Source organism: Lepus europaeus, chromosome 18 (genome assembly GCF_033115175.1).
Source record: "Lepus europaeus isolate LE1 chromosome 18, mLepTim1.pri, whole genome shotgun sequence".
Taxonomy (NCBI): Eukaryota; Metazoa; Chordata; class Mammalia; order Lagomorpha; family Leporidae; genus Lepus; species Lepus europaeus.
The window spans coordinates 32561213-32589155 of NC_084844.1; the positions used below are offsets into that span (position 1 = coordinate 32561213).

The following is a 27943-nucleotide window of genomic DNA, read 5'->3' on the forward strand; positions in this document are numbered from 1 at the left end:
TGAAGTTGCCATTTATGAAGAATATAACCCTTGCTCCACCCTCGCCCCTCCACCTGTAGGACATTCTTGTCCAGAATTTCCTCATGACTAGATTTTAAGTTGTGCCTTCCTGACCGGGTATGACCTGCTTGTGTGTGTCTTTCCTAGGATGTCACATCTGGAGGCACTTGATGTCCACCTGCCTCTCGCTGATCTCCTGGTCAAGGTGTGGGATGGATACGCAGTCTGAGGAGAGGGTTTCAGATGTCCATGCCTCTCCTCGGAACTGCCAAGCAGAGTTAGCCTTCACTGGGGAGTCTTGCCTGATGCCGTCTGCTGTGATGGCTACAGAACGAGTTTCCAGCCTCTGCACTCCCCCATGTGCACTGGTTGGCACTGGCGTTGTATTGTAAGCGAGCTAGAGACTTCCTTCTTTCCCACCTTTAAAAAAATCTATTTCTATTACAAAGGGACTTCCAAAAGTTCCTGGGAAAGTAGAATTTAAAAATGCATTTATTTTGGTGCAAAAAAATGTGAAATCATACATATGGCATGCTATTATTGCAGCAATTTGTGTCATCACTGTATAAATTTGGTGCTCCAATTGCTGTGAATTTGACTAGTGAGAGGGCCCTCCTTTCCCCTCCTCCTCCCCCCTCCAACATTTTTTTGAAGCTTTTCTGTCTGGCTCTTCTTGTGTCTCTCTTGCCCCAGATCTGGAGTTCATCATTTTTCAAAGGAAATGTTTTTCCTTTTGTGGGGAGTGGGTTTAGAGCCCAAGGTGCACGTGTTGACTGAAGCATCTTTGTTCATCATTCCTGGGATGTCTTTGCTTCTAAGCCATGTCAGTGGAGAGATGTAGGATGCAGATGGGTGTAAGTACACACGTGTTTTCCTAGGGAAGTACACGTGTGCAGTACACACACCTGCCTTGGAAAGTGTGTGTTCCCACCAACGCCCCAGTTTGTGGGTCTTTTGCTCAGACTTCTCTCGTGCCTCCCCCTGTGCACTCACATAGCCTTTGTTGCATGGTGACCCTGGCTCTCAACATCAGCACATGTCCTGGTTTGAAAGGTCCTGTAATGTGCCTAAAATACACACAGGTGCTGAGGTCCTGCTTGCAGGCTCCCCCACCCCCCCGTCCTGCTCTGCCCCGTCCCACTCCGCCCCATCCCTTGCTAAGTGCCACGAACATGTAGTCAAATCCTGGGTTCCTAAGTACTTGGGCTGCCGCTCCTCACCCCTCCCCCCCTTTCATTGTGGTTATGGTTTGCTTTCAATTTCAAGTTTTTTTCCCTTCTCCCTTTTCATCTTGGTTAATTCAATTTCATTTAATGTGTGTTTAAATTTACCCAGAGAACTGCTACTCCCATCTCCTCTCCCCTGAGAGAGCAGCAGTTGCAGTGTTTTTGGTCTGTCTTGTATTTCCTTGTTAGAGATAAGCACACGCATCAGGGGCCTTCAAACAGTTCATGGAAAATACTCTCTTTTCCATTTTCTTTTTCTTTCTTTTTTTTTTTTTAAATACTCAATAACATTTATTTATTTATTTATTTATTGACAGGCAGAGTGGATAGTGAGAGAGAGACAGAGAGGAAGGTCTTCCTTTTTGCCATTGGTTCACCCTCCAATGGCCACTGCGGCTGGCGCATCTCGCTGATCCGAAGCCAGGAGCCAGGTGCTTCTCCTGGTCTCCCATGCAAGTGCAGGGCCCAAGGACTTGGGCCATCCTCCACTGCCTTCCCGGGCCACAGCAGAGAGCTGGACTGGAAGAGGAGCAACCGGGATAGAATCCAGCGCCCCAACCGGGACTAGAACCTGGTGTGCTGGCGCCGCAAGGCGGAGGATTAGCCTGTTAAGCCACGGCGCCGGCCTCTTTTCCATTTTCTAGGAACTTTGGGAAGGCCTCTCGTATGTCTGTTTTCTCGTTTCTCCTCCTTTCTTATACAGAAGGTAGCCAGGCAGCTAGTCTGAAGGCTTCTTTTTATTTTATAGTTAACTAAAGCCATAATTTATCGCAGTTCTTGGAGCTGCTTCTTACTGTTCTCCTGTTCTGTGCCAGGATCCAATCAGGGCACCACGTCACAGTCAGCTGTCATGTCTCTCTTGTTACCTGTCCCTTGGTTGTGACAGTTACATTCCTATTTTCTATTCCTACATATAAACATAAAAAGAAACATGCAAATATAAAAATATGTCATTATAAAAAGTAGGTGGTAATTGGAGTAGAAAGAAGAAGGTCAAAGGTGAGAGGTGAAAAGATGGTAAGTTCCACCCTGCTCTGTGGCACAATGGATGGTGCATTGGAGTTGAGCTGAGCCTGAGCTGGTGAAAAAATGTTCAGTTCCTTATCGCCCAATGTTCCCTTTCACCTGTGTGGTTTTTGCCATGTCCTCATGCCACATGTATTATGATTTATTATTTTTCCTTATGTTGATTAACTTTATGGCCATAAGAACATTTTAAACAAAGATTATTTATTTGAAAGGTAGAGTCACAGAGTGGGGGAGGGGAGACAGAGATTGTCGATCCACTAGTTCATTCCCCAATGGCTGCAACAATGATGGGCTGGGCCAGACTAAATTCAGGAGCCTGGAACTCCATCTGGATCTCCCACATGGATGGCAGGGGTCCAACCACTTGGGCTGTGTGCTGCTGCTTTCCCAGGCACATTAGTAGGAAGCTGGACCAGAAGTGGAGCAGCTGGGACTGAGGCTCATATGGTGCTCTTATATAAGGGATGCCAGTGTGGCAGGCATCAGATTAACCTGCTGTGCCACAACACCGGTCCCTGTTAAGAACATTTTATGAGAAATTGCTACACAAGGGAAACCATTATTACCTGTCCACTTGCATTTCTTGAGAATTGCATAAAAAGGACAACCTTATGAAGTTATAGAGTTTAACTGTGGTGATCCCTTTTAATATTTATTTTTCGCAGAATTGTAAACAAGTAATAATACAGAGTTGGGGAGGGGGATTCTGTTTTTTTTTTTTTCTTTTTCTTAGTGAGGAGGTAAACATTAAATTTATGGACTGGGCCTCTCAGGGATTTGAGAACGTGCTGTATTTTATAGGGGAATAAAAGAAAAATGTGAATAACTACTATCTGAGATAGATGAGGTCTATCCTTTTAAGACCAAGAAATATTCTGTTGTTGTTTGAATTATTAATAGAACATTTAGCTAAATTCAAACAATATACAAAATAGTGCAGAGTATGTATATGCATGTGGGTGTACGAACATTAAATTCACTGTGGTTGCCTTTGAGAGAATGTCTTATAGATCCAGGGCCACATCTTGGCCATAGCAAACACATACCAGTTATGTGTGTATCTGTGTCACGGGGTTCCAAATGGGAAATTTGCCAGCATTTTCCTGTAGCCAACCCCTTAATTAGGCAGCCAGGAGTCAATACTCCTATTCACCATTGTTCCTGGCAGTGAGTTACTGCAGCCGGGGCCCTTCCCACTTGTTCTTACACTGCCATAAATAATAAGGATCTGGCATGTTCTGGATTCTAGAAAGGAAGTGGGAATTAATGGAGTTGATTCCACAGTGGACCATCTTATCACAATTTGAATTTTGAGGTCTGTAGTCCATAATAACTCTTTAAAAGTGATCTTAGCTATTATTTTTTAAAATAATGAGCATGACACGAGAACAGCACTTTGCTAATTCTAAGGGACGCCGAGGTGCAGGTCTGCCTGCCATCCTGCCTGGGGCTCTCCCTGCTTTCCAGCCTCGAGTCCCTGTGCGCAGACCCTCCCTGTAGGTGACACGTGGTGCAGCTGTACACTCTTCTGTCTGGCTTTTCTCACCTGGCGTTAAACCTGCGCTATAGTTCGCAGGCTGCAGGATTGTGGGTGGGATGTTCTGTGGGGTTACCTCCTAGAAGCAAAGAAGTGGAATTTTCTCCTGGGGTTTCTCTTCTGGCAGTCAGTTGCCTTGTCTCCAGCTCCCAAATGAGACCTGCTTCAGTGGAATCAGCTGGACTCGAGTCACCCATCCCTGCTCAGGGCATCTGAAGTCCTTCAGTCAGTTTCAGGACATTGAGTTTCCACACGTCTGACCGTCCCTTTTGTCTTTCATTCACTGAGCCAGTACTCATGAACTAGCCATGTCCTGCACCTGACCCTGGCGTGGGCTGGCTGTGGGGACCTTTCTGGAACTTACGGTTCATTTGTACAGGTGTGCACAGTTCCCTGTGCTTTGCTGCGTGTCCAGCCCTTCCTTGTCTACTGGTGACTGTTCACATGTAGTAGAAGGTGACATTGTTATGAAAATAGTCTAGAATCTTTTTTTCCTTCCTGAATGTTCAGTTTTTGCATGCTTTGGTGCCTTGACAGTTGATTAGGTTGCTTGCAGTGCTTCTCACAGCTGCCTGCGCATCCCTGTGGTCCTGAGCATGAGGACTAACGTTAGACTGGGGGCTGGTGGGAGTCGCAGCAGGTAAGCAGGTAGTGATAGGTGGCCTAGGGGCCACTGCTCAGTCTCAGGAGTTGCAGTGTTCAGATCACTTTTGCACCTAGGGAAGACACCTAGCATTCTTAAGTCAGTGTCCATCTCCTCCTCTCAGGGTACTGTGGTTTCTTAGCTTTCTGCTGCTATTTGAATTGGGAAAGATATACACATTAACTCTTGCAGGAGTACCTGTTGACCTTGTACATCAAATTATGGACTGAAAAGCTGAGTCAAGTTTCTCACGTCCTGGCCAGCTGGCTAAGGAGATGTGTTGGGGCACAGAGAAGCATTCCTGAAGTTTCTAAAGTAGGCACAGCTGTCATGGAGTGCCGGGAGTAGAAAAAACCCTCTTGGAGTGTCTCCTTCTTGGTTCCTGGCTGACCACTGTCTTGTTCCATCCCCAGATTGGAGGTTTGAGATAGGGGCTCCAACCTTTTCCCCTGAAAAAACCCTTCTTCTACTCTTGGAATTCTCCTCGCTTACTTTCCTTTTCTTTTTGGTGGTCACTGATGCCTGACTCATGACCCAGCAGCCTGGGGACACCCAGGGAGTGTGGGCTTGTGGGCACATGTGCCCTTGAGCTCAGTGGAGGGGTAGGGAGGCAGCCCTGGAGAAGAATATAGGACACTCATAGATTGTCCATTTGGCACAGCTGGGGAGAAACATTTACATCTTCTTAATGAACAGTTGTAAGTGCTCCTGACAGTGATTGAAGAAATATGGGAAAGCTCCTAGCATATGTGTCCATTGTCCATAATGGAGGGAAGAAGAAAGAAGAGGAAAAATGAAGTGCTTGGATAATCCACATCAGAAGTGCTGACTGTATGCATTTGTGTCTGAGCTCTACATAAGGAATACCAGTACTGCAAATACTTAGACTAATAGATCACCTTTGATCAGCTTTAGTACGATAGTCAACTTGATACACAGGTGTGCCGCTTTCCAACCTCTCTACTCACAACCAGGAACAACACAGAGAAGTTAACACAGGTGAACTTTAAAAAATTATTCTGCTTGAAGCACTTTGCCGCCAATTTCAGGAACATTTATTTTTTAAAGCCCACAGGGAGGAGTAGGAAGCTAGGAAGTATATATTTTTTTAATCCAAGAAAATTCTAGAATCCAGTAGTCCATGGATATTTCTTGAATGCCCCCTCCTCCTGTGCTTTTTGGAAGAATCAAGGCCCAGCTTATGCCACTAGTAGATGTCACTGAATGGAATCATGCTGACTGATGCCACATGAATTATAAATGAACCATATGGAACCACTTTATATTAAGCAACTTACGTGTTCCAATGATGGTTGTTTAGGTTGTAATCTTCTCAAAATCTGCCGTTAATGATTGGTGTGTTTTCACCTGAGGTTGTTAAGGCTCCAAAGCCTGTTGTTAACAGAGCCAGAGGTAGGGGTGTGTGTGTGTTCATAGAGGGATATTACCCTGAATGATATTTCATGGTCTGTTAGCTTTTATTTTTATTTTTTTGCCTTAGATTTCAGACATAGAGCTCTGGTTAGCCTTTTAGAGATTGTGTTTATTTGTCCTAAGTGAATGCTAGTGTTCAGTTTGTCTAAGGAAGGGGTGTGTCTGGAAACATATGAAGTGTTGGATGGACTCACCATGAGATTGACTGCTCAGGGCTTGCGGAGGAAGTCCAGATGGTTAGCACTGCCCAGCAGGCTGCCAATGCTGTGCCCCTCACCTCTAGCCTGCCGCATCTCCTTGTCACAGGTGGCTGTCCTGAGCTCCTGGCAGTTCCCTGCTCATGCTGGCTGCTTGTGCTTCAGTAACTTTGCAGCTGGGGCTCCCTGGCTGGGTGCTCTGCTTACTCTACCTTGCTTGGTCACTTTGAGCATCACCTGCTCTATGAGCTTCCTCTCATCCTCTCTCCCTTCTCCTCCTAAGCCTAGTAGGTTGTGCTTGTCTCTGTCAACCCCCATAACATTTGTTAGACATTTTGGGGAACACGTTAGGTCATGGAAGTGTGTGTGGGGGTGACAGGTTGTGTTTTCCAGGGGTGTGTGTGTGTGTGTCTGGAAGCTTGTAGTTAAAATGCTTGGAGGAGGGGACTGTTGTAGGTGAGGTAAATATTCAAGGGATGGGGCTGGCTTTGTGTAGTTGGTAAGGTCACTGCCTGCGATGCCGGCATCTCATATGGTTGCCAGTTTGAGGACTGGCTGCTCCACTTCTGATCCAGCTCCCTGCTGATGGTGCCTGGGAAAGCAGTGAAGGATGACCCATGTGCTTGGGCTCCTGCACCCACCTGAGAGACCCAGAAGAAGCTCCTGGCTCTTGGCTTTGGCCTGGCCCAGCCACAGCCATTTGGGGGGTGAACTAGTGGATGGAAGACCTCTCTATCTCTCCCCGTCTCTCTGTATCTCTGCCTTTCAATGAATGAATAAATCTTCAAGAAAGAGAGAGAGAGAGAGAGAAAGAGATCTGAGCTCTCATGTATGGGATTAATGCCTTTATTTAAAAAAAAAAAAAAAAAAAAGATTGAAGAGATGTTGAAGCTCCCGGGGGTTAGCAGCAGGGCTAAGCAGGAACCCTCTGGAGGTTGGAAAGAGTGGGATTCAGTCCCTAAAAGGAGCTGTGGTGAGGATAAAAGGACATAACTTCCCCGACTTCTCATCTCCTGACTGTGACTTCCATGGTCAAACTCACTTGAAAGTTTAAAGAGTGAGAGAGCCCAGGAGACCTGGTTGATCTTGCAAGACACAGAGCTTGGAGGAAAGGAGCAGATAAGGGTTTGGAGGGTCAGACTTCTCCAGAGGTGTAATCCCAGGGCATCAGCCACATATTACTCACTCTCATGTTCCCAGGTTCTTCTGGGTCCCTGGGCTCAGTCCATACCTCTGGCCGCCACAGGTCAGCACAACATCCAAGCAAACGTGGACAGCTTGTGTAGCTTGGGACAAATCTATGACCCCCTCCTCTGTCCGACTCAGGAGGTCACAACTTCTGGAGTCCCCACTGAACTGGCTCAGTGCCTGATGCGAGGTGTGTGAGCACCATAGACATGTTGATGGAATGAATGGATGAGCCAGAGCACGGAGGAAGGAGTGTATCCGTTTCAGATGAGGAAGGTGGTGTAGGAGGCATCTGAATGTGAGTCGGAATGGGGTCATGAACCTGAATGGTTTCTTTAATAGGCAACCCTCTGACATTCACCACTGCGTACATCCTTGGGCCTCTGTCTCTCCTTTAGGACCCAAGGCCACTTTGACATTTTCCTCACATACAGAAACATGTGGCCGTCCATCCTGTTTATAGTGAGTCCCTCTGATCTTCAGCGGATCTGTGGATAGTACTGAACCCTAGCTGATGTGAACTATGTCTTTGCCTATACTTCAGTAACTATGATAAAGTTTAATTTATAAAACTAGATGTAGTAAAAGATGAATAATAATAACTCATAGTAAAATGGAACAATTTTAACAATATATTAACCGAAGCAGTGGAGGCAAAACCAGAGATGATGGAGGAGAGGAATGACAAGGAGTTACTTACTACTGCATTATTTTGATTCCTGGATTTTTAAAAAGAATTTAAAAAAGAGAAAGGCAGCTGAAGAGAGGCTCCCAGGTGATGGACGGTGGAACCCTTGTTCCTGGTGGGACCAGGTTTTGCTGGCCTGGCCCACTGGCAGCTCGGTGTCTCTGCTTGCTCCGCCAGGCTCACATGGTCTGTGATTCCAGCAGGAGGTGTTGAGGGGCCCTGGATGGGAGACAAGGTCAATGGAATAAATGTCCCAATCCTGGAATAGCTGCTGCTTGCAAAGGCTGGGCCTGGACTGGGTTTTGGGTCTCAAAGGAGTCATTTTTCTGTCTTCCGACGTCTTATTCTTTTCATGGTCTGTGTGACTTGGACTTGGATGGAGTCCCGTGGGCTCCCAGTTTGCTCTGGCCAAAGGGGCTCTTCTTGTGCCTCCTCTTAGCCTGCTTCAGCCCTCCTGGGCACTTAGCAATTTCACAGGGTGGTGTTAAGGATCAGGGTGTGGACAGCAGGAAATTAGTAATGACTGGACTGAGTGAGGGTGACTCTTGTAATTTAAAAAAAATGCTTAAAAATTAATTGGTCCTAGATTTCTCAGCTCTGTAGCTTTATCCTGCTGAAGCCAGAAAGAAAAGTAAAGATGGACAGTTTCCCACTGTGACGCCTTTTATTTCTGGAAAGTTGAGTCATTTAATGATGATTTGAATATCAACAGCCCTCTGGCCCATCTTCCCCAGACAGCTCCCGGAAATGTGCCCTCTTCCAGAGAAAGACACGTCTCGTTCCTTTGGTTTTCTGGCAATTCCACTAGAGTCTGGGCTCCTGGTGTTTCCTGGACCATTAATGGACTTTGCTGGCCAAGGTGGGAGTGGGTTTCGACCTTGGCCTTGTACTCCTGTTTCAGTCATCATTAGACCCGCTATGGGCAGAATTGGGGCAGGTGTGGCCGTGCCTCTGCCCTGGATGGAGGCGTATTGATTGACTGGACAGTGCTCCAAAGTGCTGCTGTATTTTCTTGAGGTTATGTGAACAACTTCAGAGTCCCAGAGGACCTGGAGGGGCCTATGTCTAATGGCAGACTTGGGACACTGATACGTAGTTCAGTTAGGTGCAAAGAGGGGAGCCCCTAGGAGATTCTGAGGTATAATGTCAACTGCTACTTGCTTCTTTAAAGAGTGGGTGATGCTGGAGATGTCATTTCTCCTGTAGGGCTGTTTGCTGAGCTCCAATGTTGAGTTCCCCTGCAGGGTCTTTGGATTTAAGAGCTTTCTTCAGTAGATTGAAGACTGCATCTGTCCCAGGACCTTAAGAGTGATTCATGACCTGTCCGGTGGTTTCCTCATCAACTGTCCTGGGTGGTCTTCGGGGTCAGGCTGGCCTGTTAAGTCATTCTCTCCTACCTCCCACAACCCCCATAGTTGGTCTAGAGCAGAAGTGGGCAAACTCTTTTTTCCTGTTTGTAAAAGGACCAGATGGTAAATATTTCAGGCTTTGCAGGCCAAGAGGCAATATTGAGAATATGATGCAGCAACTTATGTAAAAGAGAGAACAGAGTTACACACAGCTTTCCCTGATGAAATCCAACCTACAATTAAAATGGACTTCAATAAGTTTGTGGACAACTGAATTAAAAGATAAGTTTGTTTCAGTGCAGAAAAATTTAAAAATCCATGCATGTGATTGGTTTTAAGAAGTTCATGGTGGTGAGGTGTGGGAGTGGCCATTGTGGCATACCTTCTAAGCACATGTAAGATCTCTCTCTTTCTCTCTTTCTCTCTCTCTTTAACTCTACCTTTCAAATACATAAATAAATCTTTTTTAAAAGTTCATGGAAAATGCATATGATGGAAAAACTGCATGGATTTCAAAGGTGTTTTACATTAATACAAAGTTTTCAGTTCTGGTTTTCCATGAACTTTTGGAAGTGTCCTTATATTATTAAATTTAAAAATTTTATTCAAAAGGCAGAGTTAGAGAGGGAGAGTGAGATACACAGAGAGAAATCTTCCATCTGCTGGTTCTCTCCCCAGATGGCTGCAACAGGTAGGGCTTGGCTGGGCTAGGCTGGAGCCAGGAGCCAGGAGCTTCATCCAAGTTTCCCATGTGGTTGTAGGGTCCCAAGCACTTGGGTCATCTCTCACTGCTTTCCCAGGCAGTTATCAGGGAGCTAGATCAGAAGTGGAGCAGCTGGGACTCGAACTGGTGCCCATTTGGGATGCCAGTGTTGTAAGTGGTGGTGTAACCCACTGTGCCACAACTCCAGCCCCTTGGGCACAACTCATTTTAGTAATACAGTTTTGCTAATGAGAAAAATGCAAGGTATAATGTTTTGCCAAATGTTATATGCCAAACAGATGCCACTGCCTGTTATCAAACCAAATATCAGTTTGTCTATCAAGTAAAATCTATACTTGGTTTGCAGTTCCTGTGGAAGCAGACCGCAGGCTGTGGTTTGGCCACCACTGGTCAGTAGTGTGGCACTGGTGAACTTGGTTTTGGGGTAGGAAGTTCAGGAAAATGGCATGACCAGGATCTATTGACTCAACAAATAGTAGCAGAGAGGCGGGACACTGGAGATAGAGAAATGAACAAGATAATCAAGGCCAGGGCCCTGAGACAGCTTGTATTCCAGTGGGAGAGATGAGAGGTGACTGCTGGACAGAAAGGAGGAGAGCATGGAGGTGACACCAGAAATGTTGAGGGACATTTTTCTAGGAAGCTGCTGTTGCTTAACTGTGTCCCACAAAAGTTCACACATTGGAAACCTCTTCAAACTCATGTGTAAATGATGTTTGGGGTGAGGCCTTTGAGAGGTAACTCAGGTTAGATGAGGTCATTGAAGGTAGGGCCCCACAGTTGGCATTGGTGGTTTTTCTATAGAAGGAGGAGGCCTGAGCCAGCACACCTGCTCTGTCTTGCCCTCTGAGACTTTCTGCCCTGCTGTCAGGATGCAGCAGGAAGGCCCTCCCCTGATGCTGAGCAGGTCCCAAAGCCTTGCTTTGGACTTTCAGACTTCAGACTTGTGAGCCAGATAATCTTCTATCCTTGATCAGTTGCCCAGTCTCAGGTATTCTGTGATAGCAATGGAAACAGGCTAAGGCAGAGGTGATACTTGGATAGAGATCTGGATTACGAGAAGGATTGTGCCATGGAAGCCTTGGGTGAGTCAGCAGCAGAGACCGTGTCTTGAGGCAGGAGCAAAACTCGGTGAGCTCAGGCCAGCAGGATGTATGGGGGAGAGCAATGGGAAGGAGGCGGGGAGCCTACAGGAGGGACCCTGAGAAGCTTGTGATGCTGGGATGCATGGAGCAGGGCATGATGTCCTGTGATTAACTGTTGAGGTTGCTTCCGCTGCTGGCCCAAGAATAGATGACTGCACGTGGCAAGGGTGGGAGTGGCTTGGGGCCACCAAACCGAGTGTTTAGAATGGAGACATACAGTCTGTGCTCAGCCAGTCTTTAAGATTGTCTTTTGTGTCCTATGTCAGGATCTTTTTGGCTCCAAATGATCCAACCGGGGTGAGCTCAAGGAGAAAAGGGAATACGTTGGCCATTGTGACTGTGAAGTGTAGAAGTTTTCCTGGCTTTATCTCAGCTGGTTCCAGGGGTCCGATGATGTCATCCTGGTTCTGTTTCTCATCTCTTCCCCCTTCTCCTTCTCTCTGGTTGGCCCCATTTCCTCTTCTGAAGATGAATGTTCCTATGAGTTGGAGATGATGGCATGAGGATCTTGGATTCATATCCTAGCCTGGCAGTCCCAGCAGAAATGTTCCTGTCTGCTGTCCGTGTCTGCATATCACCTTCAGGGATGTTTATGGATGGGTCTTGGTCCAGTCTCTGATTGACAGTGTAACTGAGTTGGTTCCCCTAAAGCAGAGTTGGTGACCAGACAGAACCATTATGTCGAATGGGCTGTCCTCTTGGGTCTCCTGATTTTTCCCTTCTTTTCTCTTCTTGGGGCCTTCCTGTTGGGGTTGTGCACTAACACTCAAGTGAGGCTGGCGTCGTGCTCCTGAAAGCGCACTCACCTCCTATGCTGACATGTTGGTGCTTCCTGAACACAATCAGATTCTTCTGCTCCAAGGCCTGGGTCAAACCCCTCCCTGTCCTGGCAATGCTGTTTTGAGAAGCAGTGGGACAGGGAGGGCCTGGCTGGGTTCCAGGTTCTGTTCTGCTTCTAAATAACTTGTCCAGGTCCCTGGATATGCCCACTTAACCTTCCTGGGACTTGGTTTCCTCACTGTTGGTCACTGGGTTGCTGGGTGGGTTAACCGTGAGATGCTGCTGGTACTTGGTGGATGTGAAGTGCCTTTTAGAGGAGAGCTGTTAATTAGTCTTACGTTTTTTGCTCAGGATAGAGTAACTGGGCAAAAGAAAGATGTTATATTTTAATTCTTGCTGCCCATACATACCCCCTTACATAACTTCTTTCTGGTGGACGTGTTTCTTGATTTCTTTATCTTCTTGAGACTTTTATGATCTGTTTGGACCCCTAAGCAGATATGCTTGGGTGGGGATCCTGACATGGGAAAACCACCCCAGATTCAAACAAGTTGTGTTCTGTGTGTCAGCCATAAGCACTCTTAGTAATTTGACATAGGCATTCTGCTAGATTGACAAAGAAGAAAAGACGACAGGTTCCGTATTGATAAGATTTCAGCAAGACTCAAAAAGGAGAAGAGAAAACACAAAACTTAATGCATTCCTGTGTAATGCCTTGGTTCCTAGTTCCTTAATTAGGCCTGTGGTTTAGCAGGGTGCACCGGCTCAATACGCAGATGGTTTTTATGTAAAAATATTTTTTCAAATGTTAATTTCCAGTGACTGATGTGCTCTGCCTAAATCATTTTCCATTGTTTGTGTTTGATAAGAACTGTATTTGAACTGCTCCTTTATAAGTTAGAGTCTTTTGTAATAGGATTTAACTTAGTGGTTTTACAGGTGTGTGAAAATGTTAAGCTGTGTATTGTACTTAAGAGTTTGAAAATTCTTAGTTGCAGCTAATTTAAGAAAAAAAAATTAAAACAGGTGATTAGCAGCTGCTTTCGTTTTGAATGCCCTTGCCTTGGGGTTTTGTGTTTGCTTATTCGTGTGCAGATTGGTGGGGCTGTTTTGGAGCAGTTGAGCCCAGGCAGCTTTGCACCTCCTGGCCAGCTGCCCCAGCCCATTCAGGAGACCCTTCCCCAGTTCCATCCCTAATGATTCAGGCCTTCCTGAGAAAACAAAGCAGGCCTGGCCCCATTTCTCCTTGAGGACAGCCTTGTTCACTGCCACAAAGGCCTTCTCTCCTCCTCCCCATGCACAGGCACTGTCTCTTTGGGCTGCCAAGAACTGCAGACCCAGGCGGCCCCACTCCTACCCCTTCTGAACTTCTGGTCTCCCTGGTGACAGCCTCTGGAGAACCCCCAAGGCCCCCCCGGAGTCCGGGTCTGCCACCTGTAGGGGAAACTTCAGGAAGTGGGTGGTGTGACCTTGGAAGGAAGGGGCTTGAGGGGTGGGTGGGCTCTGGGCTTTGCAGCTGGATCCAGCGCCCAAGAATCTTGTTCAAGCAGCACGCAGAGACCTCCCTGCTCCCTTGCTCTGCCCCAGACCTCGTGTGTTCTTGGCACCGGTGGGTCGTGTTTGCTCAGCCCTGGTCAGTGAGCTTGCCAGGACGGGGAGAGCTCTGCACAGGCCACTGCCGCTTACTTATTAACGATGACGCCAGTGGGAGCTGTACCACAAGCTCCCCTTCCTGGCCCCTGTGGCTGCATCCTGCTCACTTAAAGGTGAAGTCACAACCTGCCGGACTGGATTTTTCAGTTGAGGGGCTTTCTTTACCCAGGAAGAGGAGTGTGCCTCAGCGCATTGATCAGGAAATACACGGAGAGGGGCATTGTTTGTGAAGGACTGAGGGTGCTTTGCTATTTTTCTTGACAGAGGGTTTGTTGGCCTTAACTCTGACCTTGGTGGGCTTGATAACTCAGCCAGGATTCCTGTCCATCCTGCCTCCTTGCAGGCGTCAGTATGTCACACCCAGCTGTCCTGCTGCTGTCTCCAGTGGCCCTCGGTGAACCCTGCCGAGAGGTAGCACGTCAGAGACCCACATTTGACAGGTTTGTTTTTAAAAGAGGTCACCAGGTTTCTAGTTACAACCTTGGCAAGCCTTGCCCCTGAAGAAAAGCATCGCTGAAAAATAGAGAGCAACGGCCGGCGCCGCGGCTCAATAGGCTAATCCTCCGCCTTGTGGCACTGGCACTCCGAGTTCTAGTCCCAGTCGGGGCACCGATCCTGTCCCGGTTGCCCCTCTTCCAGGCCAGCTCTCTGCTGTGGCCAGGGAGTGCAGTGGAGGATGGCCCAAGTGCTTGGGCCCTGCACCCCATGGGAGACCAGGAGAAGCACCTGGCTCCTGGCTTCGGATCAGCGCGGTGCACCGGCCGCAGTGCGCCTACCGCAGCGGCCATTGGAGGGTGAACCAGCGGCAAAGGAAGACCTTTCTCTCTGTCTCTCTCTCACTGTCCACTCTGCCTGTCAAAAAAAAAAAAAAAAAAAAAGAAAGAAAGAAAAGAAAAATAGAGAGCAAAGGAAGGAAGAGAAAGTCCATGGTGTGTGTGTGTGTGTGCACACGCACTTATGTAGGAGTAGGGAGGGGTGGTTTGTCGGGGTACTTGGTTTTTCTGGACAGCATTTTGTAACCTGTAAAACCGAGTGGCTGCAGGCATTTTTCTACAGGCTGGTTCCAGTCCTGGGCTGCAGTTGGCTTTGCTGAAGGCTTCTGTGAAGGTGAAGTGTCAGCCAGATAACCAACTGGCTGACCCCCGTCTATCCCTGGAGCTGCATCCATGCAGTCTGTGTGGAGGCGAGGCTCTGTCCCTTTGGAGGAAGGAGTGTCTTTCTCTGATGCACACAGTGCCTTCCTAGAAGCTGGTGGCCACTGTAGGAAGTCATCACTCAGGCACCAGGATCTTTCAGAAAAGTGAGATTGGAGACAGTTGGGTACCAAAGTGATCTGCAAGGAAGGTGAATATGGGGTGTGGGATCCTACTCAGCAGAGTTTGGAGGGCATCTTGGAGACTGTGCAAATGAGTGGGCTTAGTGAGATCAAAGGACAAAAGGTCACAGCAGCGAATTTGTGAATGCCAGAAGTACAAAGCTTGAGGCAAATAAGAGTGCTGATCTTCATAGCACTTCTCACAGTTTTCTAGAAGTTACTCTGTCTCTAGTGTAGCATTTGCTGAGACCTAAATATGTCCAGGAAGATGGCAGGTAAAATCAAGGCTGCCGCCAGGCTAGAGTTCTTGGAGGGTGTCCCTAGGGCTTGCCGATTGGTTGTATGGAGGGCAGCTGTGAGCAACCAGGGAGGTTCTTGGATGCCAGTGTCCCTCAGGTCGTGGATGGGAGAGGATGGGAACTGCCTTCCCAGCGACAGTTCTTGCTCACTCCTGCAGCCATTCGCAGAGGAGCAGTTTTGCTTTTAATCTCCTTGCTCTGGTTTTCAGAACCCCTTTAGTTCCAGTGCTCGAAGTGGGGGTGGGAAACATCTCTGCTGAGAACCAACAAGTCAGAAGCACTTTGGGTCTGCACTGTGGCACATCTTTGTTCTGGTGCCATGTGGCTGTAGGGGAGGTAGAACAGGTGGATAGTGAGGAGCAGGGGCATCAAACTCAGAACCACAAGAACTCCAAATCCAGCCCCCAGCTTCCGGCATTCTGCTCAGGGACTTGCCTGCATGTGCCTCTTTTTGTATTGAGAAAAGCTGGCGTTCCGTTGTTAACAGTGTTGGATGAGAGGGTGTGTGCCTGGTCTGGTGGCTGGGGGCTGCTGGGGGCGCCTGAATCTTGGGGTCCTGGCAGCTGTAGCCTACACTGCCTCCTGGCTTTGGGAAACCCCTATGGCTGAGGCCTGCGCTGAAGCCCTGCTCTGCCCCTGGTGATCCCCACTACCATTTCCTTTATGGTTGGCTTACTCCGCTTTCTCTCACAGCGAATATAGCTTTTGATTCCTTTAGGGATGTTCTCCTAGTCACTGCCTCAGCCTGTTGCCTGCAGTGCTAACCTCCCCACCCCATGCGATGTCAGCACCATTATTTGTAATTTGGAGCATTCTGGAAAATTCTTCTTGGGCCACTCAGAGGGCCTGGCCTTCCATATTCCCTGTTAGAACATCCCCGCATCTGTCTGGGGTCAGCACCAGAGAAATGCAGCAGACGCTGTTTCTAGAAAGTTCTTCGGGGAGGAAGTGGCTCCTGGAAGCAAGTGAAGAGGCTCTGGAGAAGGGACCCACGTTTCGCTGTGATGAGGGCTGCGAAGCCAGACACCTGCAGCCCTGCAGAGCAGGCCTCAACTGAGGCATTAGGTTGAGGGTCTGGGCTGCTTGAGGGTCTGGGCTGCTGTCCCATGCTTGTGCCTATTTGTGTATTGGTGCAATTTGTCCGCTGCCTCTCTTGATAAAGGCTTCGAGGCACAGGGATGTCACAGTTGAAACTTTTCTCTTGCCTTTTCCTAACTGCTCTGTTCCTCTGCTACATAGAAAGGGCACTAAGGGCTCTCAGTGCTGGGTTTTGGCTTCACTGGGGAGAACCACAAGGGCCAGGGAGAGGAACACACGTGGGGAGGCTTTGAGTCCATTTCCGGTTGCAGATCCCACAAGCTCCTTGTTCCCACATGGTCTTCTGGCCCCTGAGAACCTCAGGATCCCAAACTAGTTTAATCTGGTAGCCCTGAGGTGAGCGCTGTTTCTGAATGTTCTTGTAAACTGAGCAAGAGAACATGTTAGGGCCAGTGTTGTGGCTTAATGGGTTAAGCTGCCACCTGCAACACTGGCATCCCCTATCAGAGCACCAATTTGAGTCCCGGCTGCTCTACCTGTGATCCAACTTCGTGCTAATGTAACTGGAGAAGGAGCAGAGGATGGCCCATGTTCTTGGACCCTGCCACCCATGTTGGAGACCTGAATGGAGCTCTGCGCTCCTGGCTTCAGCCTGGACCAGCCCTGGCTATTGTAGCCTTTTGGGAAGTGAACCAGCAGAAGGAAGCTTTCTCTCTCCTTCCCACTCCATCCCCCTGCCCCTTCATCACTCTGCCAGGAGCCCAGAACTGTATCTTGGGTGGTGGAAAGTGTCCAAGCCCTTGGGCCATCTTCTGCTTCTTTCCCAGGTGCATTAGCAGGGAGCTGAATCAGAAGGGGAGCGCCAGGACTTGGAACCAATTCTCGTATGGGATGCTGGTGTCACAGGCTGAGGCTTAACCTACTGTGCCCTGATGCCAGTCTCATAAATAAATCTTTTTTAAAAAAGAGAGAGAACATGTTAGAATTATAATTTATGCACAGGGAGTGATTCTTCTCCAGTTTCTTAGTTCTATTAAATTTTAAAAAATATCTGACTGCTTCCACAGAAGAAAAATTTTAGAGTATGGGAAAAGTGAATATAACATTTTGTTCTATATTAAAAGTTAATATAAGACAGAGCAGGAGGCCAAGACAAATGTCTTCTCTTTTCTTCATTTTGTGGTGTCATTGACCCTGCCTGCCTCCACAGGACTTAATATTCATTCAGCAGAGGCTAATTACAGGGTGCAGCGGTGCCACGTGGGTAAGGTGAGGATGCAGATTTCTGTGTGAACTGCCTAATTCCGACGGTTATAACCTGTCCATAAAATTTGCTACGCAAAGTAACAAGTGGAATATTAACTCCGCTGCATCTGGGGCTGGGGCTTCTTCCATCTGCTTCCATTCTGAAGAGCTCTCGGCTGAAGCGAATGAGGTTGATGGCTGTGAACAGGTGATCTACTTTATGAACCCAGAATTCAAGCACAGGTGAAGCCTGCCTAACGTAAGATCCCATCACAGGTCACCTTATATATTTGTATGCTCATCCTACAGAGGTAGAATAATGAAATTCCATTTTCTTATTTATTCTGCAAATTGTCTTTGCAAAAAATTGGAAAATACAGAAAGCTGAGCTCTCCTGCAAGGGACAGAGTTTACCTCTGGCATTGGGAGACCTGGGTATCAGGAAGGGGCATTCTTGGTGACCTATGACCTTGACTTAAAAATTCTAGAACTCAGCACCCCCTGTCCTTTAAAAAAAAAAAAAAAAACAAAACTTGATTTATTTATTTGCAAGTCAGAGCTAGAGAGAGAAAGAGAGAGAGAGAGAGAGAGAGAGAGATCTTCCATCCACTGGTTCACTCCCCAGATGGCCACAATGGCCAGGATCTTCATCTAGGTCTCCTATGTAGGTGTAGGGGTTCAAGCACTTGGGCCATCTTCCACTGCTTTCCCAGGTGCATTAACAGGGAGCTGGATGGGACGAAGAGCAGCCAGCCTCGAAGTGGTGCCCATATGGGATGCTGGTGCTGCAGACTGCGCCACAGTGCCACCCCCTCAGTAACCCCTTGACTCTGGCCGGGCCTCAGAACTGTGGATGGACCCTGGAATCCTCTGGCACCCGTTGGTGGCAGGATCTCTGTAAACAAAATGAGGGTGACTTTGAGTTGTCAGAGAATGAATATGGAAACCAAATTGCAGTTCATAGAAGCAGAGCTGGGTGCAGACATTTACATTCAATGGAAATTTCCATTTTCATTTAAATTTTTGCTCTATAATCGTGTTGGCTATGAGAAGTCTTTACTTGTGTCTGGGGAAACAGCAGGCTTTGCTTCCTAAACCGAGGATCCTGTGGTGTTCTTGGGATGAACGCTCACAGGATGGTCTGAAAGGGAGATGGGGAAGTCGGTTATCTCTAGTTACCCTCCCCACGTGGACATTAATATCTGGCCCAATTCTGTTTGCTCGGTGAGTTTATGGCTCGCTAAGTGACTGTTGTAATGATCCATTGACTGTGGCAGCTATACTTCCTGAGAATTTTATTTTATAGTTCTGAAGTTTTAGTCCATAAATCTTTGAACTTGAGGTTTTGAGTTAGAGGAGCTGTGTGGCTCTAGGAAAAAAAAAAAATTGCCAAGTTTATTTTTCAATCCTGTTAGCAGTGGTACATCCCCCCAAGCTTTAATTTCCTTATAGACTACCCCTCTGATATTTCTTACTTGAAAAAAATCCATACTAAAGTGTTTGTCTTCATGTAATACCACTTGTAAAATATTTATTAAAAAAAAAATCTAGAGAGGGCAGTGTTCAGCCCAAGTGCATGAATCACAACTGCAAAATCGCCATGTAGAAGTGCAGGCTGGCAGAACGCTACTGCTGGTGGGACTGCCAACGGTACAAACTGCCGTGGAGAATGGTATGGCGGTTTTACAAAAATGACACGGGAGATTCCCAGACGATCCTGCAGCTCTGCTTCTGATCACGTCCACGAAAGATTTGAAGGCAGAGGCTTGAGCAGCTGCTTGGTTACCCATACTCATTGCAGCAATATTCACAATAGCTAAAATATAGAAGCCACCTAAATTTCCATTAACAGGTGAATGGATACACAAGATGTGGTGTATATGTATCCTGGACTATTGCTCAGCCTTAAAAAGGAAGGAAGTTCTGAAACATGCTGAACTATGAATGAATCTTAAAGAGGCAATGCTAAGTGAAATAAGGCAATCACAAAAGGAGAAATGATGAGTGGCTCTTCTTGTATGACATTCTAGAGTAATATCCACAGAGACAGAAAAGGGATCAGTGGTTTTAGGTTACAACTACTGTGTCACCATAAAAACATAGTAAATGGAGGTTGATAGGAAGCCCTGTGTGGGTGGGGATCGTTTTCTCTGTCAACCTGGGAGGTGAGAAACAGGTCTTTGGCATGTGCAGCCTTGCCAGACAGGCCAGCTGCAATCAGCCAGCTCGTTGGCACCCCAGGACCCTCCTGGTTGGGACCCTTTCCCTGTTCTGAGCTGTATTTACCACGTAGGTGGTGGTTTTGGTAACAGGAGCGGCTGCTACCTGCAACCTGTGTTCTTGGTTGCTTTATATGATAATTATTGTGTTCTATTTTGAGCTACTCCTTGGCATTTGGGCACCTTTTGGGATTCTGTTTTGTTAACTCTCTCAGTGAGATACAATAACAGAAGACAAAGGCATTGTGTGTGTGTGTGTGTGTGTGAGGGTTCAGGATAAGGGGCCCAAGGCTGGGCTGGTTGAGTTTGAGACCTCGGCCTTACATTGCAGTAGCAGTCTTGATGCCCTCTGGGTGAAGACTGAGGATAGATGAGGCTTAAAAGAAAAGAAAATACATATTTTTCCTTTGCCCTGGAAACACGCTTGGCTCCAGCACAGCAGGTGGCCCAGGAACTCAATCTGGGGAAGGCATCAGTGCTTTCAGTGCAATCAAAGTTAAGTGCAGAAATTTAATTAAACGGCATCAAGGATGGCAGAAACTTTGTAAAGCTGCGGTGCATTGTCAGATTCAACAATTATTTCAAGGAACACAATCCGCAGATGGCGTCTAATTGATAAATTAAGGTTCTGCTTCTCTAATGGGCTTGCACTGAAGCACGTTTCACACCCATACAATAACCATCACCTTCATGATACCCCCTTGACCCATTCCTGCTCCCTCACCTCTGTGCGTCACTCTCCCAGACAACACCCTGGAAGCATCGGACTGGGTGGGAGGAGCCTGCAGCACCTATCCCTGAGAGCCCCAAGTCCCCATGTGGGCTGGAATCTTGTCCCACGGTAAGATTTCTTTGAGCCTGGGTATCCTTTCTGCTCTGCTAGCCCCGGATATGTTGCTCAGAGGTTCCCGAGTTATTTATTTATGCATTTTTTTTTTACTTTTCCTTTTCAGCATTGCTGGCTTTTATCCTCCATGGCACAAGAGTTTTTGTCACAAACAAAAGTCTGAATTTATTTATTCTTAAAAAAAAAAAAAAAAAACTACTGTTTTTCAGACCTTGTGGTGCTTCCTGTCTGTTAACAGTCGGTCCCCAACTTTTATTTCATAAGAAAATGTTTACCATCTCCAAAGATCTAGCCATGTTCAGAGAAATGTGTCCTGTGCTGAGACTTAATTTAAAAAAAAAACAAACAAACAAAAAACCCCACAAAGGTCTTAAATATTTACTAGGACTTTATTTCTCAGATGAGAAAATGGAGGTATAGTTGTTTTACGTGGCCTGCATTGGGCTGGACTTGGTGGAATCCGGTTTCTAGAGATGGAGGAGGGGCTTTTAAGCCCATCTGGGCTGCTCCTTTTAAAGGATGACGCCATTCATTCATTCATTCATCCCACCAACAAATGTGCATTATGTACCTATTCCTGCTTTTCTGATTGCTGAGAGGAAACAAGATGGTGAAAGAAGACACTATTCCTGTCTACGTGGTGCCTACAAGGAAGTGTGGGGGACAGACCCTACCCTGACTCCCCAGGTCGATGTGTCAGCACAGCTGTGACAAGTGCTCTGGAGGCAGAGTGGAGGGTGACCTGAGAGCATGGCAAAAGGGCATCTCTTGGGAGGCGTCAGGAGTGACGTAGCATCTTAGGGATGACAGGACAGAGACAGTGTGTATATTAGACAGCCTTTGGTTACTGTAAGGAAATGTCCCAGGCAAGCTGTCTTCTAAAAGAAAGCAGTCTAGTTCGACCCCCAGTTCTGGAGGGTCCGAGTCTAAACAGTGTTATAGAGGCTTCGGTGAGGGCCCCCTTGGCTGCATCACATCAGTGTGGGAGTATGTCTGTCTGTACCTCTGTGGTCTCTCCTAATGAAGCCACAGAATCTGCTCACAAGAGCTCTGCCCTGAGAGCTGAATCCAAAGGCCCCACCCCTGCACACCGTGCCTGGATTAAGTTTCTGCCCTCTTAGGATTGCTCACATGAGACTTTGAGCACCAGGCTCCTGCAGGAGTTGGGGGCGAGTATCCACACCCCAGCAGAGTTGAATCAGGACGGGTGGGAAGAACTCCCTTGAAAGGGGTCGTGAGCTCACAACCATAATGTGCTAGAGGGGCTGAAAGGAGACCACGTGAGGGGACAATGGCATGAGAGAGGCTGGCACTGAGCGCACACAGGGTGTTGCAGTGGTTGAGCACTTAACATATCCTGGTGCTGTTCATAGCGTGAATCAACCCATCCTGTCCAACCTTTTATTTTATTCCTGGATGGATCTCAATACCTTCTGCAGTATCTGGCTCTCAGTGGAGTCTCAGTGTTTGTTGAATGATTGAGTGAGTCCTCCCAACAAGGAGTGGTGTCGTGCTGACCTTTCAGTTGGGGAAGGGGAAGCCAGAGGCCGCTGGTGTTGCTAAGTCCAGTTGCCCCAACTCAGTTGCTGCTGGCAGGGTTGGTTTCTGTGCTGGAGTCTGTCTTCCAACCTGGTCCTGCTCCCCTCTTCTCCCCTGCCCTGAAGGGATGATATGTGTGAACCACTTTGTGTTCTCATCCTTGATAGTAAGAAGTAAGAAAAAAAAATTCTTGACTTTTCTTTCTACCCATGTGATAGTTCATGATGGAGAGGGCCACGTTTAAAATGGAAGCTTTGCAAAAGCATCCCAGGGGTCAAGACTTCACGAAGTAACCTTGGCCTTGCCTTTGCAGGATCCTCTGTCTTCCAATGGTAAAGCAGAGAGGGGCAGGCAGCAGGGAGGGGGAGAACAGGGGGCCGACCGGATTTACTTATTAGTTTGTTTCAGAAGAAAAACTGTGGGGAATGCCGTGGTAGCACCCTTGCTGATGACTTTGTTCTTGGCGGTGGCGTGGGTGGCTGTTGCAATTCCGTGGAGTTTACAGAGGCGGGATCCTGTGGTGGTGATGCCAGATGATGTCGTTGAATGACTGTCGGCTGTTTGTTTGCTCGCGTGTCATTACCAGCACAGTGTTCCTGCGTCTGGAGGCATGGGTAGAGCCTATCCCCCTCCTCCCCCATATCTAAATATATCCAGCGAGTCAATCAGACTTGGCAGGCGTTAGGTCTGTGGCTGTCAGATTGCGTTTGCCTTGGAGCCTCTGAACCATTGGCTCGTTTTCCCAGTGTATTCACACAGTGATATCCAAATCAGGCTTGCAAAGGCACACCCAGGTAGGGGCCTATGAGGCCACATTTTGGTTGGAAAGTGACATTTGTTCTCCAGGCAAAGCCACCTTGGGAAGAGTAGCTTCAGGCTCAGGGAATGGGATATGTTTTCCTGCATTGTGATTTAAGAAGTATCTTTTTTTTTTTTTAATATTTATTTTATTTATTTGAAAGACAGAGTTACAGAGAGAGGTAGAGACAGAGAGAGAGGTCTTCCATTTGCTGATTCATTCCTCAAATGGCTGCAGTGGCTGGAGCTGCGCCGATCTGAAGCCAGGAGCCAGGAGCTTCATGTAGGTGCAGGGGCCCAAGGACTTGGGTCATCTTCTACTGCTTTCCCAGGCCATAGCAAAGATCTAGATTGGAAGAGGAGCAGCCGGGACTAGAACTGGCGCCCATATGGGATACCGGTGCTTCAGGCCAGGGTGTTAACCTGCTGCATCACAGCGCTGGCCCCAGTGTCTTTGTTTTTCAATTTAAGTTGTATCAGGAGAGAAATGAGCCCCTGTCGGCTGGTAGGAGTCACCAGAAAGCAGGTAGAAGTGGGGGTGGCTGGGAGAGGAATATGGGAAGTGCAGACATAGTAGGGGCACTTTTACAGGGATTTATTTTTTTTTTTAAGATTTTATTTATTTATTTAAAAGAGTTCCAGAGAGAGAGAAAGCGATATCCTCAGTCCACTGGTTCACTTTCCAAGTGGCCGCAAGGGCCAGGGCTGAGCCAGGCTGAAGCCAGGAGCTTCATCCCGTTCTCCCACATGGGTGGCAAGGGTCCAAGCACTTGCGCCAACCACTGCTGCTTTTCCCAGGCTACCAGCAGGGAAGTGGATGGGAAGCAGAGCAGCCATACTCGACTGGCATCCATATGGGATGCCAGCTTTGCAGGCAGTGACTTTACCAGCTACGCCACAGTGCTAGCCCCTATGCAGGGCATTTTGAGAACTGGCTTCTAGGATGGGCTTGGCCAAGTGTACAGGAGGAGGCTCAGGCCTCACAGGGGTTTGGCTTCCATGGCCTGGCCTGTTCCACTGAGCCCGAACCGCCCCTTTTCTCAGCGCTGCTTCAGGCTTCTCCTGTCACCTAGGTGCCGCACACTTGGCTCCTGGGTTCTTCCCTGGGGACTTGTTAAGGGGCGTCTGTGGCAAGCAAATCAGAAGATCTGGAATCCTCACTTGTAAGGTACTCTGGATCTCTTGGGAGCAGCCTTTTATAAATGTCCTGTGTGTGCCACTCCCGAGTTGCTCATCAGCAGGGACATTTTGCACCAGGTGGGGCTTGGGTTGTGCTTGGTCTGTGCATGAGGGAACCCATGCTACTGCAGGACCAACACTCTGAGCCAGCTGTGTCTTAGAGGCCTGGCTAGAGATGGTGAGGAGGACACGTTCGCCTCCAATGATGGGGAGGGAGCCATAGCTGGTTTCAGAGAGGGGGAGGTTGAAGGCGATTCCCCAGAAACACAGAAATATGTAAGGTACAGGCTCTGCCCCTGAGCAGCTCCTGGGAGACAGGAAACAGAGACATACAAATGAATGGACTAGAACAGTGGTTCCCAAGTTGGAACCCTTTCAAGGGATATGTGAGGTCAGAGTCTTTCTTCATAATAACAGTAAGGCACTGTCATTCTGTTGTGAGTATACAGTGGGATTTTCCAGGGGCCACAAGACCCGTGTTGACATTCTTGTTCTCCTGGCTAGTGGAAAGTGGGAAGCGGCAGGGCGAGGGGTGAGGGGGCAGTTAATGCTCTCAGCCATTCTAACACTTGCATCCCACATTGGAGTACCTGAGTTCAAGTCCCGACTCCACCTCCTGATTACTGCTTCCTGTTAATGTGGGCCCTGGGAGGCAGCAATGACAGCTCAAGAACTGGGTCCCTGCCACCTATGCAGCAGACCTGGAGTAAGTTACCAACTCCTAGCTTCAGCCTGGCTCAGCCTCAACCATTGTGGGCATTCAGGGAGTAAAGCAGTGGATGGGAACTGTCTGTCTCAATTTGAATTCCCAATATAGTAAATATAAATAGGCATAACACATAAATAAAAATTTTTGATAGTGTTTTTCTTTTCTTTTTTGTTTTTAAAGATAGAGAGTGAGTGAGTGAGCTCCCATCTTCTGGTTCACCCCCAAATGCCTACAACAGTTAGGGCTAGGCCAAGCCAAAGCCAGGAGCTAGGAACTCCATCTGGATCTCCCATGTAGATAGCAAGAACCCAGTTACTTGGGCCATCATCTGCTGCTTCCCAGGCGCGTTAGCAGAATTTCAGTTGAAAATGAAGCTGAGACCTCGGGCACTCCAGTCGGTGATACAGGCACCCGTGTGGCAGCTTAATCCGCTGAAACACAACTCGCGCTCTGGTTCTTGCTTTTTGTTGTGGCACCAAAAAGTTTGAGAACCATGGAATCAGAATGTAGACTGATGAGTGGGAAGTTGGAGTTGTGTGCTAGGTACTGAGATAGCACAGCCCTAGGGGCAGGTAGCAGTTGCTGGTGGGTGAGCCTGGGAGGAGATTGTCAGGGCAGACTTCCAAGAGGAGTTGTTTTCTAGGGCTGGGCGTTTGGTGCAGTGGTTACGACACTGCTGGGGATGCCAGCATGCCATTTTGGAGGGCTTGGGTTCTAGTCCCAGCTCTGCCTCCAACTGCAGCTTTCTGCTAATGCACACTCTGGGAGGCAGCAGGTGATGGCTCAAGTAGTTGGGTCCCAGCCACCCATGTGGGAGACCTGGATTGAGTTCCAGGCTCCTGGCTTCAGCCTGGCCCAGTGTTGTAGTTGTTGGCATTTGAAGACTGAATAAATAGATGGACGATCTCTCTCCTTCTCTCCCTTTCTCTATCTCCCTCTGCCTTTCAAATAAAAAAGAAGAGCTGCCTTCTTATGTAGGTTTTGACGAATGAATAGAAATTTCCCAGAGAAACAAGGAAGGGAAAAGCATTGCAGAAAGAAGGGACAGTGTGCATGAAGGAACTGGAGGTGAAACATGATGGCATATCGCCGTTCCTCTCCAGCCTGTGTGGGAAAGAAGCAGTTTCTTACTGTTCTTCCTGGATCTTCCCTATAAGGGCTTTCCAGGTTGAGCTCCACCCCAGGGTCATGTGGTGAGGTTTCTGAAGTTTCTAGTGAAACTGCTTTTCAGGTCTGCTTTGGCTCTACTGGTGGATTGGTAGCACTGTTTGCCTCTGGCGTTGGGAATAACAGTTTCTAGTTTCGTTGTTGAGAGTGACATCATAATTGTCCCCACAGCAAAGCAAGATCATACCACCCTGTTGGCCGTGTCAGTATTGCAGCCTGCCATTGCTTCCTCATTCCATCTACCAAGGCAGAGTGGGGAAATGGATGAGAATGCACTGTTGATAAGAAGTACAGTTCAGGGACTGGATTCTGAGCAGTCTCTTGCCACTGAGCTGCCTGGCCTTAAGAAGGATCTCGATGTCTCTGAGCCTGTGGGGTCTCCAGGAGTAAAAGCAGTTGGATGGTCTCTATTTAATGGACATGCATAAAACTGCTGGGGAAAAGCACCTTCCTGTTGATGAATAGTTGCCTCTCAGTTTTCCTCCTTGGGTATGCCATGGAGTACCTTGGCAGATGCTCTGGGTTTCGCAAAGGAATATCCTGCAATGTTCAGGTGAAGCTGTATAGACAGCTTCTGATCCACGCAGAAGGGGAGAGAGGAATGGGCCCTCGTCTGTGTCAGGTGCAGGTCTGAGGGGTTTGAGTCATCTCGTTTCATGCCCACACCATTCCTGTACGTGTGCACTCTCATCCCACCTTACAGTTGGAAAAACAGGTACAGGGAGGTCACTTAATTTGCCCAAGACCACACTGAATCCAGGTGTTCCGGCTTCTGTTGTTGACACTCTATCCTGAGTCTCTGGGGAGGGAGAGGGCCCTGGTCTCAGATGCTTCAGAGTGAAGAAAGCCAGACTGACTCCTTTCTTAACAAGAATACAAGACAGAATAAAGGGCCCAGGAATAAAGTATTGTTAACCAGACTGGTAAATCAATTGACTAATTAAAATTCAAACGCGTTAAAACACTGTTGCTGGGTTAATTGTAAACCAGCATCCAAACGTTAAAACTCGCCTGGCCCCTGGGTTTGAATTATTAACTGAGTGAGTTAATTTCCAGCCACGGGTTTGGGTAGCTGTGAGAGCCGGTGGTTAGCACGAGGGGAGTTTGTGCGCCCTTTCCTGCTCAGGCCTGCCTTGGCGCCACGGTCTTGCTGTCATTGCTGCTGTTTGCATTTTTAATCAAAATATCTTAAGCATTTAGTCAGAACTTCACAGATTTGGAGATTGGGGGGAAAGGATAGTTTGAGTCAGTCTGGGGTTGGATTACATATATCTTTCCAGAGGGAGGAGATGCCGGTCTGTTTTGCAATAACACGGAATTCGGGTGGGGAGGAAGGGCTGTTTTACAAGTCCTTTCAGCTTCCAGAGTTTGACTGGAGGCTGCTGCCTCACCCACCTGCTGCTCCCCACCCCCCTTAATCTTCCTTTCTGTCCCAAGGGACCAAGGTCCTGGGGTCAGTGTTTCCTTTGGCCCCAAGAGACCAAGGTCCTGGGGTAGCTGTCCTTTGGTATGGGAGCTGTAGGACATGCTGTCACGGCTGGTTGACTCCAGATGTCTGTTAGGTTTAAAGGAGAGGTTGCGCTGATCTGCTTTGGTGATGAGATAAAGATAAAGCCCCTCCAGCACTGGCTGCACCCACTTACTTTCCATGAGCTGTCTGGGCTCTCGGATCTTGCCAGGAGCATGATGGACCCTTTGCCTAGGGAGATGTTCAGTGCCACAGCCACAGAGGGCTTCGCCTGGTACCTGGAGGTAAGTGACTTTGCAGAGAGAAAAAACTCTGTGGAGGTCGGGAAACAGACAGTCCTTAATGATAATAGTACGATTTCAGTGGGCTTTCTGTAGCATTTCAGAGTTCTTTACAAGACGACCATATTTGCTATCAGGAGAGTCCTGTGAGGTCAGACAGACAGTTGCTGTTTTATATATGACACACATGGGTAGGCTCAGTTACTTCCCTATGTGTTACTGTTTTCTTGTTAATTTGCTAAATGG

At 47.8% G+C, this 27943-nt stretch overlaps 1 protein-coding gene across 12 annotated transcripts in view; it reads left to right on the forward strand.

Annotated features, from left to right (window-relative positions):
- Positions 1-27943, forward strand: part of MSI2 (musashi RNA binding protein 2) — a 406247-nt gene that overhangs the window by 92133 nt on the left and 286171 nt on the right. The window contains exon 1 of one of the 12 annotated variants that reach the window (XM_062175395.1): positions 27393-27700. The exons of the other annotated variants lie outside the window; for them this stretch is intronic. Coding sequence (XP_062031379.1) covers positions 27500-27700 — 201 coding nt within the window. The 5' untranslated portion in view covers positions 27393-27499. Of the gene's footprint in view, positions 1-27392; positions 27701-27943 lie in introns of those variants that run through there. 12 annotated transcript variants of the gene reach the window in all.